Raw genomic sequence first — 19,177 nt, 5'->3', positions numbered from 1 at the left:
CAGCTGCACAAATGCAAACTTACAAATGTCTTTTCTCCTTGTTAACTGTTCTGTAGGAACAAAAATCTGACTACAAATCTTCTTTTTAGACCAACTGAAAGATTAGACCGCGGAAGGCCAATAAGAGGTCGTGGCGGAGGAAGAGGTGGAATGCGAGGTAGAGGAAGAGGTGGTGGAATAAATAGGAGTTTTGATGGCTCTGATCAAAGAGGAAAACAGGAATTTGAAAGACGTGGGAATGACAAAACGTAAGTGTTCTGTGTGTCACTTCTTACTTGGTGTACAAGTAAACAATAGTCAGCACTGCATTAGTATCTCTAAAGTATTCTGTTCCCTTCTATATCCAAGTTGGCTGGCAAAAAGTCAATACTGATTGTAGTTTGAGGTCCTAAAGAAAAAAACCTCTTAATCTCAGAAAACCCTGTTTCTCCTTCTAGAAGAATGAAATCAGATGATAAAAAAGGTGGAGGTGGAGCTCGCAGCTGGGGAACAGTTAAAGACGATACCAGGTACAACACATACTTGTGCCCTCCATAAATCATCATTTTTCATGGCCCACCTTAGATCACCATTTTCTGTTCAACAGTTTCATGTCACTTTGAGCTTTATAAGCCTTGCTTTCTAGTAATTGTTGTGATGAACATAGTTTTACAGTTTTCTGAACTTGTCTCCTTCATGCTGCTGACATTAAATTGTAGCAAAGGCATGGTGATGTTTCTTCAATTAAGACTGCCAAACTCTTTTAACTGGGGCCAAGTTGTTTTTTAACTGAAATAAGTTATAACTTTTCTCAATAGTCATGTAAGTGGGACTCTGGTATTTAATGGCATTGCTACAAAATGCTGATTAAAAGAGTGAAACTCTGTTAGTGGGCTTAAAGTCTAGTCTCTTTCTCAAGTTTAATGGATCATTTCTAAATTGCAAAGCTGTAATACAATTGAGTGTGGCTCTGGAGGTAATATTTAGCAGACTCTACCACTGAAATACATTTTAAAGCACGCAGGAGGATAGTAACAGTATGTGATGTCTTGTGAATGGTCAGATTAAAAAAAAAAAATAGGGAATTTTCAATTCAATTCTGTATTTCTCTTATTGTTTTCTGTTCAGATTTGCAAAAGGTTCACTGGAACTGTTGGCTTTTGGGCTTCTTTGCACCTAGCAATATGCTACACTTTCCAGTAACTTTTGTTCTCATATACATCTAGAACTCTTTAACTGCAGGCTGATAAAGGACAGAGAAAAGGCAGCGCTTTGAACTTACAGCAGACTTTGGCCACATACACATTAATTCACAGAAGTGAATTATTTTTAAAACTTGGATCATGGATTCAGGCAATCTGGCTAAAAGGTTGAAAAATACAGCCTTGATGAGTAATAATTTTGGGGCTTGATATTCCAAATTCTTCTGAAAGGTTGTACTAACTACTGTCTCTTCTATAACATTTCATACTAAAAGTAAAAGATTGGTTAGTGTCCTGGTTTTGGCTGGGAGAGATTTAATTTTCTTCTTAGTAGCTGGTACAGTGCGTTTTGGATTTAGTGTGTAGATAATGTTGACAGCACACTGATGTTTTAGTTGTTGCTATGTAGCACTTATCCCAAGTTAAGGATTTTTCAGTTTGCCATGCTCTGCCAGCAAGCAGGTACGTGCGCAAGAAGTGGGGAGGGAACACAGCCAGGACAGCTGACCCGAACTAGCCAAAGGGATATTCCATACTATGTGATGTCATGCCCATTATATAAACTGGGAGGAGTTGGCCAGGAGGGGCAGATTGCTGCTCAGGCATTGGTCAGCAGGTGGTGAGCAGTTATATTGTGCATCACTTGTCTTTTCTTTTTTTTTATATTCCTTTTCATTACTATTGTTATTATTATATTTTTAATTATTGTTGTTAGTATTATATGTTATTTTACTTTAGTTATTAAATCGTTCTTATCTCAACCCATGAATTTTACTTTTTTTTCTATTTTCCTCCCCATCCCACTGGGTGGGGGGAGGAGTGAGTGAGTGGCTGTGTGGTCCTTAATTGCTGGCTGGGGTTAAACCATGACAGTCAGGTACTCTGTTTTTTCAAAACAAAGGGTCAGCTAGGTTAACATAGTTCTAAGCTGATAGCACAAAGCTAGCTGTCCAAAGGCACAAAACTACCTTCTGTAGGATATCAGGGAAGGTTGTGTGAACTTCATAAAATACAAGAAACCTTATATTTATTCTCCCTAGTTAATTTTTTTTTTTAGTTCAGTAGCATCCGAAGATATAACCATGAGATACCAATGCTTTCTCGTGATGTGGTGCATGTGGTGGAAGTGACATTGAATTGGAGTTGTCTAAACTCTAAAAGCATGTCTGTGCCTTAATTGTCTCAATGATGCACGGAAACTAGAAGGTGTAACTTTAAATATGTATGCTTACCAGTGGAATGAAAGTAAGTATGCCACTGCGCTCATTTAACAGTGAACTAATGTCTGTGTTACAGAAAATATGAACTTGGAGTATGAATTTTACCATTTTAGTAGTTGAAAAGAAACAAAAAGCCAAACCCAAATATCAGTGATATACTGTAATAAAGTACTGGTATTTAGTATTCACAATTGAATGCTTTTCACTTTTTTTTGATTAAAAGTATCTAGAAGTCAGATTTTCCTAACTCATTTTGTTAGTTCCTAACTAAGTTTCCTAACTTCTCATTTTGTTAGTTGCTCAACTAGTCACTTAGTAGATCTAGTTTCTGCTTATGATCCTAGAGTTTTTCCCCATCCAAGGAATTCTGGAAAAAAAGTGATGTATTGATCTGCAAGGTTTTTTTCCAGTGTGACCCATGAAGACTTTGTGGGTTTTTTGTTTACTGTTTTAGTGGGATGGAACAGACTGCTCCTATGGAAGAGACTGCAGAAAGACCTGAGCAGCCAGGGGCATCTGAAGGAGAACCTCGGAACAAGTATAGTCTGACTAAAATATTTTCTTTACAAATGCAAAGAAAACAATTGACTGTTACTGGTATACTTGTATTGGGAGGTACACTTGAAATGTGAACTGTGAAGTTTTGCTAGTGCACATATTTAAAAATAGAACAGCTTTGTCTGTATTTGTGAGTCAAGAAAATCCATCCCTAATTCTGACTAAAGCTTGGTTTATACAGCTGCAGATTGCATTTAATTGCCCAGTGATGCTTACATTCCTAAGATTTGGTGGTAATTGAAGGAGAAGCTACATATTGTCTGTTACCTTTTAAACTCGTCTACTTTATAAAAACTACCCTGCTTTTTGAAGTTCTCTGAGAAAAAGGTATTCAAAGTGCCTATGCAATCAATTAAAATACACTAAGATAAACTTCTGTAAGTCAGTATTCATCAATCACTAATTGCATGTAGTTGTCATCTCTTCATGAAGGACCTCTGTAGAACTTGAAAAACTTTCTGGAAATGGTCTTGCAGTGAGCCTTAGAAGTGGAGAAATTGAGAGAGAAATCTGCCCCTTGTGTTCTGGCTTTCATTCTGATCAGTCTCCAGTGAGAAGTTACTGCACAGCAAATAAACACTTACTTAAGAAAAAGTAACTGGACAATCTTGTCCAGGTAAGAGACTTTAAAGAATAATCAAGTAGCATATGGTGAAATCTTCTAATGAATGAAAGAAGGTCAGTGCAATATGTCAGCCTTCTCTTCTGTTTCTCTGAAGTCTTTTTTACCTAATGATGCAGCTCCAGTTATTGGTGGCCTTGGTTCATTTCTTAATTATAAAACTGACTAGACTACAAAACCTGTTTTATATGTTTGGGTTGTATAACCCTGTAAGAAGTTGAGTTGATATAGCTTTGATTCTTTTCATTTTAAACTAGCTTTTAGTATCTATCTAGAGGTGTCTATAGATAGGGAAGTCTGTCTCTGAAATTGGATGACTATGATTGGATTTCCAGAAAACTGTTTCTAGACTAACTTAAATCAGATGGGTAGTATAGATAAACTGTCAAAAATTCAGTGTTTGACAGACAACAGTTATTCAGCTTTTTTTGTCAACCACTGGTACCTTTACTTGTTTCAGACTTGTATTTGTTTCTACTCCCATTCAAGCTCTTTTTAAATGTGTCCTGACATCAGTTTCTTGTAGAGGGTAAGGCATGAGAAGTATATGTAGTGGAAAAGGCATCTGACAGAATATGCCAGTTGTCTTTATTTTCCCTTTCTCAGAGATCACTAGGTATTTGGTCAGACTGTAAGCCTTTCTGGAGATTTTAATCCTCTTCATGTTTTTTAAAAAAAAGCTTCATTTAGGAATAGTCCACTGAAATCTGTAAGATTCAAAAAAGCAAGTAACCTACAAGTACAAAATTCTGCATTGTATACTCTTTTCAGTGCAGTAAATATTGTCCGGAAGACTTAAATATCTGTATACAAAATATGAATTACATATACGTCATTGCACTTACCTGTGGGCATAGTATCAGCTTGGTGACTCTGAGTTTTAAAACAGGAGACATTGTGCTAATAGTGCCTAGGTAATTAGGGATGGCTGTATGGCATACACCCTAGCAAGGTGGAATTATTTTTGTTGTTCTTTTACTATTTAAAACCAAAAGCTGGTGGGGTATGGTTTTCAGGCTTCAGGATGTATTTTAAGGTCTTGTATGCTTAGGTTGCTCCTGCTCTCCAGAATTGCTGTCTTCTGGCAGGTAACACACCAGCAAAAGATTGTAGCTAGGCTACCTTCTGCTTTCACTACAGCCTCAATATTGAGGGTGTTGGGGGGTGCGTTTGCTTAAGCTACTGCTAGGGTTGTTCTCGTTTTGACCCTTAATTGCAGCAACTCCAAGGAATCTATTTCTTTTTTACTGCCTTATTGCAGTTGTGTGTTTGTATTGAGGAAGAGTTGGAAAACTTGGGTTTGTTTCTTCTTCTCTTTCCTGTTGTTACTGTTTCCATGTAAAAGAAGTAAAAAAAAAGTATTCCTGGAAGCTGGCAATAATCTGCCTGTGTGGAGATACTGTATAGCTTTCTGGTGTAGTACTGGCTAATTTCAATGAACTCTGGAAAGGCTTCTATAGGCTTCTGTAACTTGTAGGGTCTTGCCCTCAGGACTGTGTCCACGTTGCTGTTCTTGAGCTTCCATTTGCCAAGTATTGCAGGACAACAGTTTCTTTGATACTTCTTGATACAAGTTATTTCTTTCCATGTCTGTAAATTTCCTTGAGTGTGTCAACAATATCTGTCTTTCTTTATAGCATCCCAAGCTGCATGCTAATAGTGGGGTTCTTTTTTGCTGCAAGTAGTAAGTATAAAATACACAAGGACTACAGCAGTATAAGCTTTCCTCACAGCTGTTCTGTTGAACTTGTCTTTGCAGTCTGAACAATGTAACACACTCATGTTGACTGGTAATTCAAATTTTATTCAGTATGACACATAGTCTCATCAGTTCCTATCAAAGGTATTTGCAGAGTTAGTATTTATTCTGCGGGGTTTTCTTCCTTTTCCTTACACAGGACTTTATTCCTTTTTGGTGGAGCTATGTATTCTTCTGGTCATTTAATAGGAAGCTTTCAAAATTTGTCTTTATGTTTGCTGAGTTGTTTACCTCTCTTGTTTGGGGTTGTGGTGTTTGGTTGTTTTTGTTTGTTTGTTTTGTGTGTTTTTTTTAAATAGTGACATAGAGCTTTCCATAGACCAGGCCGGATCTTCATAAGTATTTGGTTCAGTGTTTTTCTTCTATAGTTAACTTGTACAGTTGTCGCTTGGTCTTATCTTGTTTAACTTTCTGAATTTTGGTATAACTGGTGGTAATGCTGCTGTAAATTATGTTTAATAGGAAAGATTCATGTCACTGATTTCTTGATAAAGCTAAATAAAAATTTGCTTTGTGCAGCTGAATAATACAAAAACTGATCTGAAAAAAACCCACTATCATCATTTTTAATTATATAAAAATAATCAGCTGAATAACTGAGCTGAATGCTGTTCTTTTCTATTTGCATTTCTCCTGGATAAAGAGATATCTTCTATATCCTTATCCTGCAAGAAAGGTATGCACAGTAAACAAGGCACAGCGGGAGGCTTATACTCATGCATTGAAAACACTGAAGCAGTACAAACCATTACTGAAGGCTCCCATTTGGTGTTTTGGTATGTACTTGCATTGTGAATTCAATTTGTTCATGTCCAGAGGCTGCGCTTAGGTGTCTGGCAATATTTTGTAAGTGTGATTGTTGGTGTGCCAAGGAGCTTATTATCTTGATTAATGAAAATGCTCACCAAGCAGTTACTAAAAATGGGTGAGGTTAGAAGGTAGAAAGTAATGCACAGAGTGCACTTCCATGCAGGCTTGGTGCCCAAAATCACCTGCTACAATTGAGTCTCTGTCCAAAATGTGATACGCAGGTTCCTGTTGCTGTGCTTCACTAATAGGTGTTCCGCTTGAGAGTCTAGGCTTCCTAAAATAAATTTGTACTGCTGATAACCCACCAGTTGAAACCGTCCTTTGGAGTAAAAATCAAACTGTACTTTGCCATTGAGAAAACCCAAACATTTGCAGTGTAAATCTACCAGTATTTCCTGTAGAACAGGCAAGCAGTTGTTTTTGATAGATATGTACTTTTCAAAGCAATACTTGTGATTTGCTTTTCTGAAAGGTCAATTTGCTGTGTAGTGAAATGTCCTTGTGATTATGATCATAGAAATTTAGACCTGAAAGGGGCCTTGCCGACCCAAGGCATGACCAACCATAACTGTGCCACTTCTACCTGTCTAGTTGATTTTAATGTCCTGTACTGATAGAGATTTCAGTGTTGCTTGATGGTCTTTCCAATACTTTGAAAATAGAAACTGCTGTGGTTTGTTTCGGGTTTTTTTTTGATACTGAGTGTCTTGCCTTAAGATCACAGATATGCAAAATTTTCTTTCTTTTTTAGCGTTATGTATGTTTCCTCCTCAGCATCTCTTTAAAGGCTTCCCATGTAGATCACGTATTTTAGGCCTCGTATATGTCTTTAAGTTCTATTCTGGACTTTCTTCCTGTTCCCACGTGGAAGACATTACTCAGTTGAGACCTTGTTCCACCCTACCAGCAGTGGCATCGGTTCCAAACAAAACTGTTGATGTCTGTCCTTATAGTAGTATGCTGTTGCAGAAGGGACAAATGCTGTTGATTTAAAGTTAAGCTTGACTGGGTTACCTGCAATACTCTTGCATGGTTTGGTGGGTTGGGATCCCTCCATCAGAGCTTCTGTCTTGCTAGTGGTTCTTTCTGTGTTTGGGTAGCTGATACTTTTGCCTGAGAGTATGTATTTCTGCTTGTCCTTTGGACTTTGTGGGGGTGGTTGTTTTGGTTGTTTGTTTTCAAATCACTTACTTGGTTGCTTTAGCATCTCGTACCACTGGTCAGCTCTTAAGTATTCTTGAACACTTGCGCTATTGCCCTTTTTTTTTTTTTGCAAGTTTTGTGCCATAGAAAATGCAGTAAATGTATTATGTATTACACTGTGGATAACTGCACAGAGCTGGCCTTAAAGGTCGACTCAAATACTTGTTTTTCTTTTGCAAATTCAAAGATTGATATCTACTTTTCAAGTACTTGTTGCAACCAGTTCTGTATCTTTCTACAGCTCTTGCCAAGGACTGAAACAGTGTCTCCCTAATGTGGTGAAAACTTAATGGGAGAGGAGGACAAAAGACTTCCTAAAGTTCAGATATGCAATTTACTGATTCTGTCCTGATGTAGTGGCTTAGGAAGAAATTAAACCAATTTAATAGAGCCACTTTTTATTAGTTTACTTCCTCTTTTTTCCTTCCTCTGGGTGCTTGCAGCTAGTCATCTTTTTCCAGCACCTATTCCCAAAACTGAAGCTTCAGATAATTGATCAAAAAATTATTTGACTACTTACTCTTGAGAACAACAAATTGAAATGTTTGGGATGCAGTTGGTTCTTACACATGGAACAGTATCTGTTGGTGTTTTTCCAGAAGCAGCTGCATCTTTCACCAGTATCCTTTTTATTTAACTCAAACTGGTTAATTTTTTTTCTTAACAGTCCTCCTAATATAGTTTCAGGTAGTCTTAATCCGTATGGAACTACAAGCTGCTTACCAGTGTTTTAACCTCTAAAATCTGGTTGATATAGCTGGAATTTTCAAAATAACAGGGCATGAGGACATGTCAGAGGGTAGGCATGTAGTACAGGACTTGCATATTTTTATTTTTCTGTGAAGTGCATTTAAAACTGTGTTCATCCTAGGACCAAAATTAAGGGCTGTCTTACTGTTCAGTTCTGCTTCTACCTGTCATATGCTGGGTGCTTCAGGGAATTATTGTATAATTTTGACTGGCAAGAAATAGAATGGTTCTCTGCAAGATCAAGTAGGAAGAGGGAGCAGACCTGTTCCTGTATAGGCTAGTTCTAAATGTACAGAACACTCCCAACACATGTGTGTGTTCTCCTGGGGTGCTTGTACAACTTCAAAACCAAAATGCACAGTTCGCTGAGTATTATATGACTCTGCATCTTTCCGTGATAAAATAAATTTCCAACTTGCAACTAATCAACTGTATATTTACATCGGAAAAATCATCAGCTTTTGGTAGAAGAAGACTTGCAACTGCGATTGAGTGAGGAAAAACTAATCCATAGTTCTCCCACCAGAAGGGACCTAATTAAAGGGTTTTCTGGAAAAATTGATGTTAGGGAAGTACTTGACCAACTTCGACTGCTATTGCAATAACATTTTGTGGGAGAAGGGAGAAATGGTTTCTCAAGTGTCTGGGAGTAATCAGTGCAGGTTTTCCTGTAGTTCATGATATTTGACTTGTTTCTGCAGCAAACAATTATGGTGTTGAAGTGAGTTTTGCTCCTTGCATGTGATGCTGCTTAGTAGGGAATAGCTTTCTGCAAATATCAGGAAAAGGTACACCTGTAGTGTACCCTAATAGTAGCTGGTCCTGGGCAAGTCAGTCTTGGTCAGCCTCAGAAGAGTGTCAGAGGAGTAGTCGAGCAGTGATGAGTGGAGAAAAATCTTCAGTTTTGTCTTGTGTATCTTCTCTTATGAATACAGACATAAAACCTCGGACTTCTGTCTTTACAGTTCAAAAATATGCAAGGCAGACTTCAATGTACTCCATGTGTTTTCCTTGAACATACCATAATTATTGCACTTTGTGACAAATCAAAACTGGACTAGGTTTAATCTGGTTTTGCCAGGTGATAAATATTGTCTCCTTGCGTGCTACTACATCTGACAAAAGAAATCAAAGAAGCATCTTGTGAAATTAACAAAGGAAATGTTAATTGCCTAGAAGATCTCATGGTATGATCGTCATGTCTTTTTGATGACTGAAAGCTGCACTGAAACATGAATCCATCTCATATTGTCATCCTGCAGTATGAGTCAATAAAACCATGCAATTGGGGTGTTCTAAAACTGCTTGGTATGCTTTTTTGACTATGGCTGTATTTGCTAGGAGTAGATCCACTATTAAACAGTAGGGTTGAGAATATATGCCAGATCAAAAGACAGACTGTTTTTGTCTAGAATCTGAAGTGCTTGAACTTACAATGAGACTGGATAAATACCAGAACTTACTAGAGGAGGCTGGAGAGAGGATTTGTTCATACAACTAATTTCAAACAGGCCATAAGTGTATTTTCCAACTTACATTAATGTACAACTTGCTCATCAAGTTACTGTGGAGTAAGTGAAATTGAGGGTAGTAATTTGGTGAGAAACATTCCAAATGTTTTGTTTAGTATCCTTACTTTAGAGATTAGTGTTCGTGTTCATCCTGGCATGTTGCAAGCTAATGGTTTTTACTTTACAACTATAAACCTTTAGAGTTGCTGAAGGAGAGCCAATGGAAGAAGTAGTTCAAGAAATGACGTTAGATGAGTGGAAAAATCTTCAGCAACAGAATCGACCAAAGCCTGAATTCAACATCCGGAAGCCAGAATCCACTGTTCCTTCCAAAGCAGTGGTGATTCACAAGTCAAAATATAGCGATGATGTAAGCATTGCCTCAGGAATTCTGTAAACTCTGCTTTATGCCAGGGTTAGGAAACTGTCTCTATTCTTTTTCTACTAGTTTTAGTATAATCTGAACAGACTAGAAGTCAGTATCTAAGCTTTGTTACTGTAATGACATACGTGCCCCAAAACTTGCTTTAAACTTACCATCTGTTCATTTTCTTCTCTCAGATCATCACCCCTATTTTGTATGCAAATATATAATATATCAAGTTGTTCTACGTTATGGCTCAGTCTTAGCAATATAAAACCGTGTCCTAGCTGCTGCTGCCCATGTAGATCTCTGGTAATGCTGCAAGAGAAACTTGGTTTACTAAAGACTTCTTATCCTAGGTTTGAATCCTGTTTAGCTGACTTGCCAATATACACTTGCATGTATATATTAAACTCGGGTTTTGGCATCTGTTAGTCTGGATGCTAAGTTTCCTATTTCTCATCTGTGCTGGATCCCAGCTTTCATTGTGCACTTGGAATATATGAAAAAATATTTTTATTTTTAGGGTGTTTTTTTTTTAGTTTTAGGGTCCTGCTACTTAGAATTAACTCTGGAGACCTTGTTCTGTAGTAATGTGCTCCCCCCCTCACCCCCCCCCCCCCCCCCTTTTCCCTAACTTTTATTCCACGGTATTACTGGGATTGACACTTCAGGGAAAACTTCTAGTTTATTGATATGATGGGGAGAGAGGTGAAGCTTCTTTCACAGATTCTTGATTATTTACATTTCACATTGTGGGGGTCACAGAAGTATGTGCATATAGTCGTAGTCTAGCATGATGGAATTTTGATCCTTAAAGTCTGCATGCACGTATGAATACACATATTATCCTTTGTGTAGTTGTAATATTAACATCAAAACTTGCAGCTTTTTAAGCCTTAATCACTTTAGGTCATTGAGTGCTTCCAGGGACAGACACTAATATTGAAGTGGCCTGCGTCCTTTTTAGTATGACTTTTGGTGGTCACAGTTGCTATTATCGCCTCTTCCTTTTCTGAGGGAGATGGTGGTAGGGGTGAGGAGAACATCTTTCACAAGCTATGAAGAGAGTATGCAAGTGTGTGAAGAGTGCATGCAAGTTTCTGTTCTTTTTGCCCGTAAAGTTTCTTGGCTGGCAGTATCAAGGGACTTTGTCAAAATGAACATAGAATAGGAGGTACAGGAACTGCATAACATGGACAAGTCAAATCCCTGTGTTAGACATTGAATAAAGTAAGTGGTTCATCACTGTATGGGATGAGTTTACATATATGTTATCATTACTACAGTGCACATTAAAATTGTGATGGGAAATAGTCTTACATCCACTAGCTACTAGGAATACACAGAATTAAAACAACAGTAATCTCATAGCTGCAGACAAATAGATAATAGATTGGTTAGTACCTAAATACTGTGCTTTACTACGGCCTTTTAACCATTACTTGAATTGTAGGAGTAAGTAGCGTAAGCCTGATTCTCAAGTCACTTAGAAAACCTCGTAGATGATATTTCTGAAAAACCTCTTCAGTGTTACGGAGCTGGTACAGAAGATTTTGTTGCCAGGACTCTCTGAGCCAGCAAAGAACTATCCCAGGCATCTGGGAAACTGCAATTGCCTCACCTCTGTTAAATCCCTGTGCAGGTTAAGGCCTGTCTTCTATTCTGGATGTCATCTTGATTTATCTGCTGCTTAGTCTGTAATACAAGTGTACATGTGTAGATGTATCGGGGGGGGGGGGGGGGGGGAGAAGGCTGTACATGGAAGCTATAGGCTTTAACCAGATCTTCTTTTTAGTTGCAAAAAGAAGACTTTGAAGATGATTTTCATGTCTTTCGAAGACCAGTGAATGACATAACATCTCAGCTGGATATTAATTTTGGGAGTCTTCCTCGCCCTGGCCGTGGATCAAGAGGAGCACGAGGTGGTCGTGGTCGTGGCAGACAAGCTGAGGGGGTAGGACCTCGACCAGAAGTAGTGGTAATTGGGTTTTATGGTTTTTGTTGTTGTTTGCTTGGGTTTTTTGGGGGGTGTGTGGTTTTTTGGTTGTTGGGGTGGGGGGGTGTCCCACCCCCTTTTGTGTACAATTACTGGTTTCTGTAGTGACAGTCTTATTTCTAATTCCTGCCTCATAGTATGTTGGCCTGGTTATTTTGAGTTCATGACCCAGATCATGTTCCTTAAAATAAATACTGGTTCAGGCTTGCAACTCTTAACACACAAATTTCAAAAGGTCTGATTACTAGTTGCCGTAATGGTAACTAGAGGAAAGGGTGCAATGAAGATTTGTTCCTGCAATGAGTTTTTATATAAATTGGGAAGTAATTTAAGTGACTAAAAGCTTCTATCCCTTACAAAACATTTCAGTGTAGTACAGTAATAGTACTTTGATTACTGAGAGTGAAAGCAGTAAATCTGGGATCCCGTATATGAAGACAGAATCCTACAGAATGATACAACTGTTCAATATAACCGTTAAAAATCATTTTCTCTCTGAAAAATGACATCTTTATTCTATATACTAACTGAAGGTCTCAGTTTACTTCTGTCTAGTATGAGTAAAATACTTTAAGGCTGGAAATGTAGAGTGATACAGAAGTGATTTGATGCATGTTTCATCTGAATGAAAAAGGCTCTTTATAATAACAGAGCATAGAGTTTAAAACTACAGTCCAATAAGTGCAGTAGCCTTAGAATGTAAAAAGATAATAATGCTGCTTCTAAAAACAGTATTTTGGGTGAGATTGCTTTACTTTTTTCTTTACTTCAGTACTGCAGAGCTTGTGATCTTCTGGTCCTCCCTAGGCAGTAGATCAGCATTATAAATACATTGACACTGAAGAAATTATACTAGTCATAACTTCTGAGATAAATGCTTAGCATTTCTGTGATAGTGATGGATACAAAGCATTTAACTTGAATAGAATGAACACTTTTCAGAGTAAAATACATAAACATAGCTGTCAGGTGCTTTTGAAATGCATTCATTTTTATAAAGCTTCCTTTCTTACTTGATAGGTGCAGCTTGTTGCTCCAAATCCTGATGATCCTGAGGATTTTCCAGCATTAGCTTGAAGAACCATCATGAATGGTGGTATCTCAAAGTAGCTTTGGTGCAACTGTGAAGAGACCAGTTTTATGCTGGTGTGGATAAAGAAAGTCGGGTTCTACTTGAAAAGCTGTTTGGGTGTTTGGTGTGGAATGATTGCAGCCCTCTGCTAATGGAGTTGGGTTCTGGAGATACCAGTGGACTGAGATCCTTGTCACAGGTTCCAGTGTCTGCCTCCATTTGTGAAAACTGTGTGAAGGCTTGCAGTACTTCACTACAATGCTTCAAATGAAGTTCACGAGTACAGTGTTTAAAAATGTGTATATAGAGATTATATCAAGTTCTCCATGACACCATGGTGAAATGTAAACTGTACAATATGGTCTGCAGTTGGGACTCTATTTCACTGTACATTTGAAAGCCGCTTTCCCTGTTCCTTTGAGTGAAGTGTGTATTTCACACAGTCACAAGCTGCAGTTCTTCAGAGTCTGGCAAATAAAAGGAAGTGCTTATTGGTTTGGGTTTGAGGTATTATTTTCACAAGCCAGAGTAACAGATTGAAGTTTTTGCTGTTTGGATGTGTCAGAAAAAGAACCCCAAACCCTAAACAGTGACCTTACTCACCCAAGACAGTGAACATCTCTCTAAACAAAAGTGATCTTTAAAATTAAGGCAGCACAGATGCTTTTAATTGATAGGTAACCAGAAGTCTTACTTCAGTAACAAGATACAACATGCATCTACTTTGAAGATGTTGAAAGTGAAGTAAAGTAAGAATTTTGAGCTAAAGACAGAACTAAACTGTTAAGGAAGCTTGTAATTTTAGCAGGAATAGCTACAAACTAAAATATTTCATGCCTTATCAAGAAGTTTGTGTAACATTGGGCATGAGGTGGGATGTCCTTTTCTTGCAGCTTTAACATACTTCCTTACTTGAGTCAGATACTCTAACTTGTTCCCTGTCATAGGGAACATGCAAAGCCGTTCTTGGGGATCTGAGAGAAACAATGAAATGGTGCTAGAAGTGATGAGGGAAAGAAATGAGAGCACAACCACACTGGACATTTTGGAAGTAGTTGTCAGCCTGAAAGGAATCTTCAGATCCCTGCTCAGCTTGAACTCATTCTTTCAATTTACTGGGAAAGCAGATTAATGTAAACTGGGTTGGGTTTTTTTTTCCTTCCTGTCTGCCTCACTTCGTTTTGTATCACTTCTAAGTGGTCTCCTTTAAGAGCAAATAGTGGATGAGACTTGAAGAAAAAAAATGGTTTGCTTTGGAGTAAGGTCTAAGAGTATTCAGAAACTTAACTCTTATCTCAGTGGTAAGGCTTTATACAAGTAGCATATTCTAGAAAAACTACTGACTCTTTTCTGTGTGCTCCAAACAGATGGTCTGCAAAGCAGTGCTGCCCAAAGGCCTTTTCTTACACTGTTAAATTACTTAGATGATGATTTGCTATAACATGAGATTTCAGATTCCACAAGGAGCTCACTTTAGTGGCATAGAGATACTGTGACAACCTGTACTAGAAAGAATGTGCAAAAGCAAACGAAGTGCTTTTTGAGTGCTGCTGCTGCTTTTTGAGTAGTTGAACTGGATGAAATTGTGTAAATGACTCTTTCACCTTGTAGGAACAAGCTACTACTTGAAATCACTGCAGTTTAACTGCTGCTGCTCTTTTAATAGGTGTTTGGGTGTTTCTGCCAAGAACAGCAATTTCATGACTGTGGAAGAGAAGCGATTTTGTCTTCTTCCCTTCCTGTTCCCATTATCCCATAATTTTCCCCTTATCCCATTGGAGAGGGAAGAATGTGTCTGAATTTTTATTTATGTTTTTGCTTGCAGGGGTAAATGTATATATAGGTGCAGAGAGCTTCTTTGCAAGGTTCACCTCTGTTTTCTCTCATGATTTCAAGGTGTAGCCTCTTCTTTTACTAACACCTGTTTTTTGCTAAGGAAAGCAGTGAAATACTTAAAAGCAACCCTTCCTTTTTCTACTAAAAAATTTGAAACCTTGTTATGCTACTGGGCTGAATCTGGTGTAATGCAGTTGAGTTGGTTCAGTTCTGACTGTTCTCTGGGAAGGCTGAAAGGATTGTTTTATTTTTCAGTCTGGTTCCTGCTGCTGCAAAGTTACTGTTTACTCCTCTAACTTTGATCTGTTTTTCAAAACAGAATGACAAGTATGTTCTCTGGGGAATGCTTTAAAGGACTTGTCAGTGTATGTGTATAATCAGCATTTGGTCAGCAGGTTGTTTAAAAAAAGTGGGCTGGTTTTAAGACTGTTTAATTAAAAAAACCAAACCAAACAAACAACAAAAAAACCCCGCAAACCCACAAACCACCCAATGCAAAACTTTGTGAGAATGAGATTTAGTGTAGCTGGTTACTGCTCATTAAACCAGAAGTGTCTTAGAGCAGCTAGGTGTGACAATTTTCTTTTTCAGTCTGTCAGACTTGAATATGGCTTAAGAGCTTCTCTAGATAATAGTATCTAAGTACAGAGAAGAAATTATTAATTGTAAGTGGTGACAGTAATGCAATTCCTTTGCCTAGCTGTGAAAAGAGAGCTTATTACATCTCAGTCATTTGTCTCATTTAAGGTACTAAAATAGCTGTATCTGTTAAGCACATGTCTGCTGCTAAGAGTCATTCCTGGTTTAGCTTTACTCCTTCGTGTAAAGCAAGTGGTAGCAGGTGTAAATATATACACAAACATTAGTAAAACATGGCATGCATCTTAAGAAGAGATTCAGTTGTGTTGCAGATCTTAGTCATGTTACTCTTTAATGCACTACCACAGAGTACTTTGCTGTTAATATTACTGTAGTGAGTGTCCTAGGAAACACTACTGCATTTCAACTTTGAGTTTAACATTAATGTAAATCACAGTAAGTTTGCAAAGAAAGGAATTCACCTCTCTCCACAACTGTCATTTACATATGATAATGTTGATACTGTGTGGTCCACTTGAATCATACGTATTACCATGGTGTAGGATTGGCAAGAGTATATTACTATGAAAGTGCCTTCAAGGGAAAGAGGAAAGTCTGTGCTTAATATAAGAATACTAAAGAATAACTGAAAAGACTCAAAAGTAAAAAGCCCTGGTAAAAAACTTCAGTTGATAAATAGGAAAATTAAGCAATTGAGCCCATGGGGGGTGAGCTTTCAGCTCTGGTTAGACTTTTTCATGTGAAAACAGGGCTCAGGGTATGCGCAGCCTTTGGGGCCGAAACCAAAATCTGTAACCCTAGTACACCTATGTCATTAAGATTATTCTTACACAATGTTCAAGCCACTTTTCCCCCCCCCCCCCTTCAGAGCTGTCACAGGCACATCTGCACATATACATACATCCACATAAAAATAGATGTGTACACACGTATATATTCAGTGTTGAAAGTAATATAACACAGACTCATTGTCACTGGATCAACAATTGAATGTGAAACATGATTATCTTTGCAGAAGTACATTTCAGTCACTGAATAACAAGCATGGAACTAGAGCTTTTCTCTTTCAGTAACATGCTGGGCAAGTGTTGAAGAGTTTGTGCTTGGAGGGGGAAAACCTTCAGTCTTCGGAAGAAATAACAACTGTTAACACTTTGGCTCTATTACTTTGAATTTAATTTGAAATACATTAAATCTTCAGCTGGGTTTTATTTATCTGCAAACAAATGCCTTTTTGAAGATGTGATGCAACAAATGTTGCAGATAGCTGCATCTTCAGAGCAGCTTTAGATACTGTATCATAATGAATGGCAGGATTATCTTTGAGACAAACTAGCACTTCATGAATTGAATAAAGTTTTTGCTCTCCCTGTTTGGGGTAGCTAGTGTTTGAATATCCATATTCTGTGTTCTGTTGTCTCTGCAATGTTTTACAGCTAGTTAACAGGACTCAGTAAGCTGCTGTCTGCTTTTAGCAATGGAGGTTCCTCTGTCTAGATTTGTACAGTAGTTACTATTTGAATGAAGGCTACTGAGTTTTGTATAATGTAATTGAATTAGCAGGATAACTGCAAAAAAGTAAAAATAGCAGCAATAAGGTATGGATTTATTCTCTTCTGGCAAGAGAAAAAAATAAGTTGACATACTATAAGCCAGGAATCCTGTGCTTGTTAGGGGTTTAGTTATATTTCTGTTCCTTATGGATTGAATGCTGTTTTCTGGGCTCTAGCAAAGGCTCTGGACCTTGGAAGCTGTTGCGGGAAAAGTAGACACCTAGGAACCTTTTCAATGAAGCTTCCACTTTAGTGAAAGAAGACCGTAGGCTGGTAAAGGTCTGATCAATGGGAGGAAAGGAAGGAACCCCAACAAACCAACATTAAATAATAGTTCACTTAAAAATAGAGATGATGTTGGTGTGGGAGAGATGGACAAAAAACACCTAGAAGCATGATGCCAGGACAATTGTCACCTGTTGTGAGTACTGAGTAGAGATTCAGTCCTAGGAGCACGACAATTTGGGAGGAACAGTTAAAGATGAGTCTGGTAATGGCAGAACTCAAACTTGGGAAGAAACACAATTGGGTCTACAGAGGAGCTGTGTTTGAAGGGGGGTAATGAGGAGGCTGAGCCCTTCCACTGAGTAGAAAACCAAGGAAGTGCCCTGCCATCTTCAGAGGATGGCATTGAGGCATCAAAGCACTGATGGGGGTAAAAGCAAGCTCACAATGGTGAGAATTGGTCTGCTTCAGCATTTGCATAGTGTCTATCTCCCTGCTCTCGGCAGCAATCACTCTGGATTTTCCTGCATTAATAATAGCTGCTGCCAAGGGTAATCTACTGTCTGCTCCCTCTGTCCCGTCACGGCACAAGGAGTTTGGGATTTACCATTTTACCCTGTTTGTTGCATAACAGGTCTGCAGCAACTGGTGTAGTTGGAAGAGCTGGGAGTCGGAGGTGCTAGTGACACCCAAGTGTTTTCTGTCTGGTGCTATGCAGCAGGGCCACTGCATGCCAGGTTGAGGGATGAACAGCAGCTGCTGCTTGGGCTGTCTGGTTTTGCCATGGATTCTTTAGCAGCCTTGTGGACTGAGTTTGATAGGGAGGACATGGACCAGGAGGAGCTGTTTAAAGGACAGACTTTCTAGATGGCCTCCCCCAGTCACCCTTGTCGCAGTCCAACTCTTGGACCAGGTTCCTGGAGGTATTTCATGGATGCAGTATGTCATGCTTAATACTGAATTTACTTACTTGAAGATGGTTGATGTCACAGGGCATTTCTGATTTAGGGTGATATAAAGTATACTGAAAACACGAAGGTAAGTAAGTTAACACTTTGCAAAATACAGCAGTTGCAATACACAGTTCAATCACACAGTACCAGTGTGATTTCCCCTTACTGGTCCCTATGATATCCTAGCCGTCACCATGCAGGGTGTCCCCAGTTGCCAGAAATGAATAGAAGGGTTGATGCCAGCTCAAGCCTGTTGCTCTCTTTCTTTGAAATTCTTTTGGCAGTTGTCTAGAGCTTATACTGTGCATATGTACTTTCCCCATGCTGGTCTGGCCAGCTCACAGAGACCCTCACTCGTCTCTAAAGAACTTGGGGAGAAACATTTACACCATCAGTTGATCCACTCAACTATTGATAGCTATTTATCTCAAACAAAGGCCACCCTCTGGTCCCTTTTGTGTTGAGAAAAGCCATCTTATTTGCAACAGCTGTGGTCCTTCATGCCCTGCATCATTCCCTGAGATTCACAAGCATGTCACCCTTGCCCATCTCCTCTTAGCCTTGTTCCATTTTAGGGGCTTACTGATCAGTCACACCCCTGTGAAACCAACCCCAAAACCACAAATGCAAGAAAAAGCAAACAGCTCTTCCTCAAGAAATTCTTAGCGCGTTAGGCTTAAAGCACGCAGTTTCTCTTCAACACCAGCCTTGAATATTTCTAAACAGCACATCCGTTTTGGTACGACGTATTTTTCCCTACTCCTACATATGTTAAGTAGAAACTGTAATGCAAAGGAGGCTAAACAGAGCCAAACTGAAGTTACTCAGAAATACTGTAAACAGAAAAAATGTGAAGTTGCAGTGTACTTACTTGTCAATGGATTTGACGTGGGACACTGTTCAGTTGATCTCTGTAGGATTTTTTTATTCCTCTGCCCTCCCCTGCCCAGTGCCAGTATTC

The 19,177-nt window shown here is 38.6% G+C and overlaps 2 protein-coding genes across 4 annotated transcripts in view; one reads left to right on the top strand and one right to left on the bottom strand.

Annotated features, from left to right (window-relative positions):
• The window catches only part of HABP4 (hyaluronan binding protein 4), a 29,895-nt gene extending 13,024 nt beyond the window's left edge, over positions 1–16,871 (top strand). Inside the window, exons 3-8 of one of the 3 annotated variants that reach the window (XM_049794956.1) lie at positions 90–248; positions 438–509; positions 2,856–2,939; positions 9,816–9,984; positions 11,777–11,959; positions 12,998–16,871. In XM_049794956.1, coding sequence (XP_049650913.1) covers positions 90–248; positions 438–509; positions 2,856–2,939; positions 9,816–9,984; positions 11,777–11,959; positions 12,998–13,054 — 724 coding nt within the window. In that variant the 3' untranslated portion in view covers positions 13,055–16,871. Of the gene's footprint in view, positions 1–56; positions 249–437; positions 510–2,855; positions 2,940–9,815; positions 9,985–11,776; positions 11,960–12,997 lie in introns of all 3 variants that reach the window. The other 2 variants (XM_049794955.1, XM_049794957.1) reach the window with 2 other exon arrangements.
• CDC14B (cell division cycle 14B) overlaps positions 1–19,177 on the bottom strand; it is an 81,737-nt gene that overhangs the window by 13,176 nt on the left and 49,384 nt on the right. The gene's annotated exons all lie outside the window — the stretch shown is intronic.

Source organism: Accipiter gentilis, chromosome Z (assembly GCF_929443795.1).
Source record: "Accipiter gentilis chromosome Z, bAccGen1.1, whole genome shotgun sequence".
In the NCBI taxonomy this organism is placed as follows: Eukaryota; Metazoa; Chordata; class Aves; order Accipitriformes; family Accipitridae; genus Astur; species Astur gentilis.
This window is presented reverse-complemented; position numbering and strand designations above follow the sequence as displayed.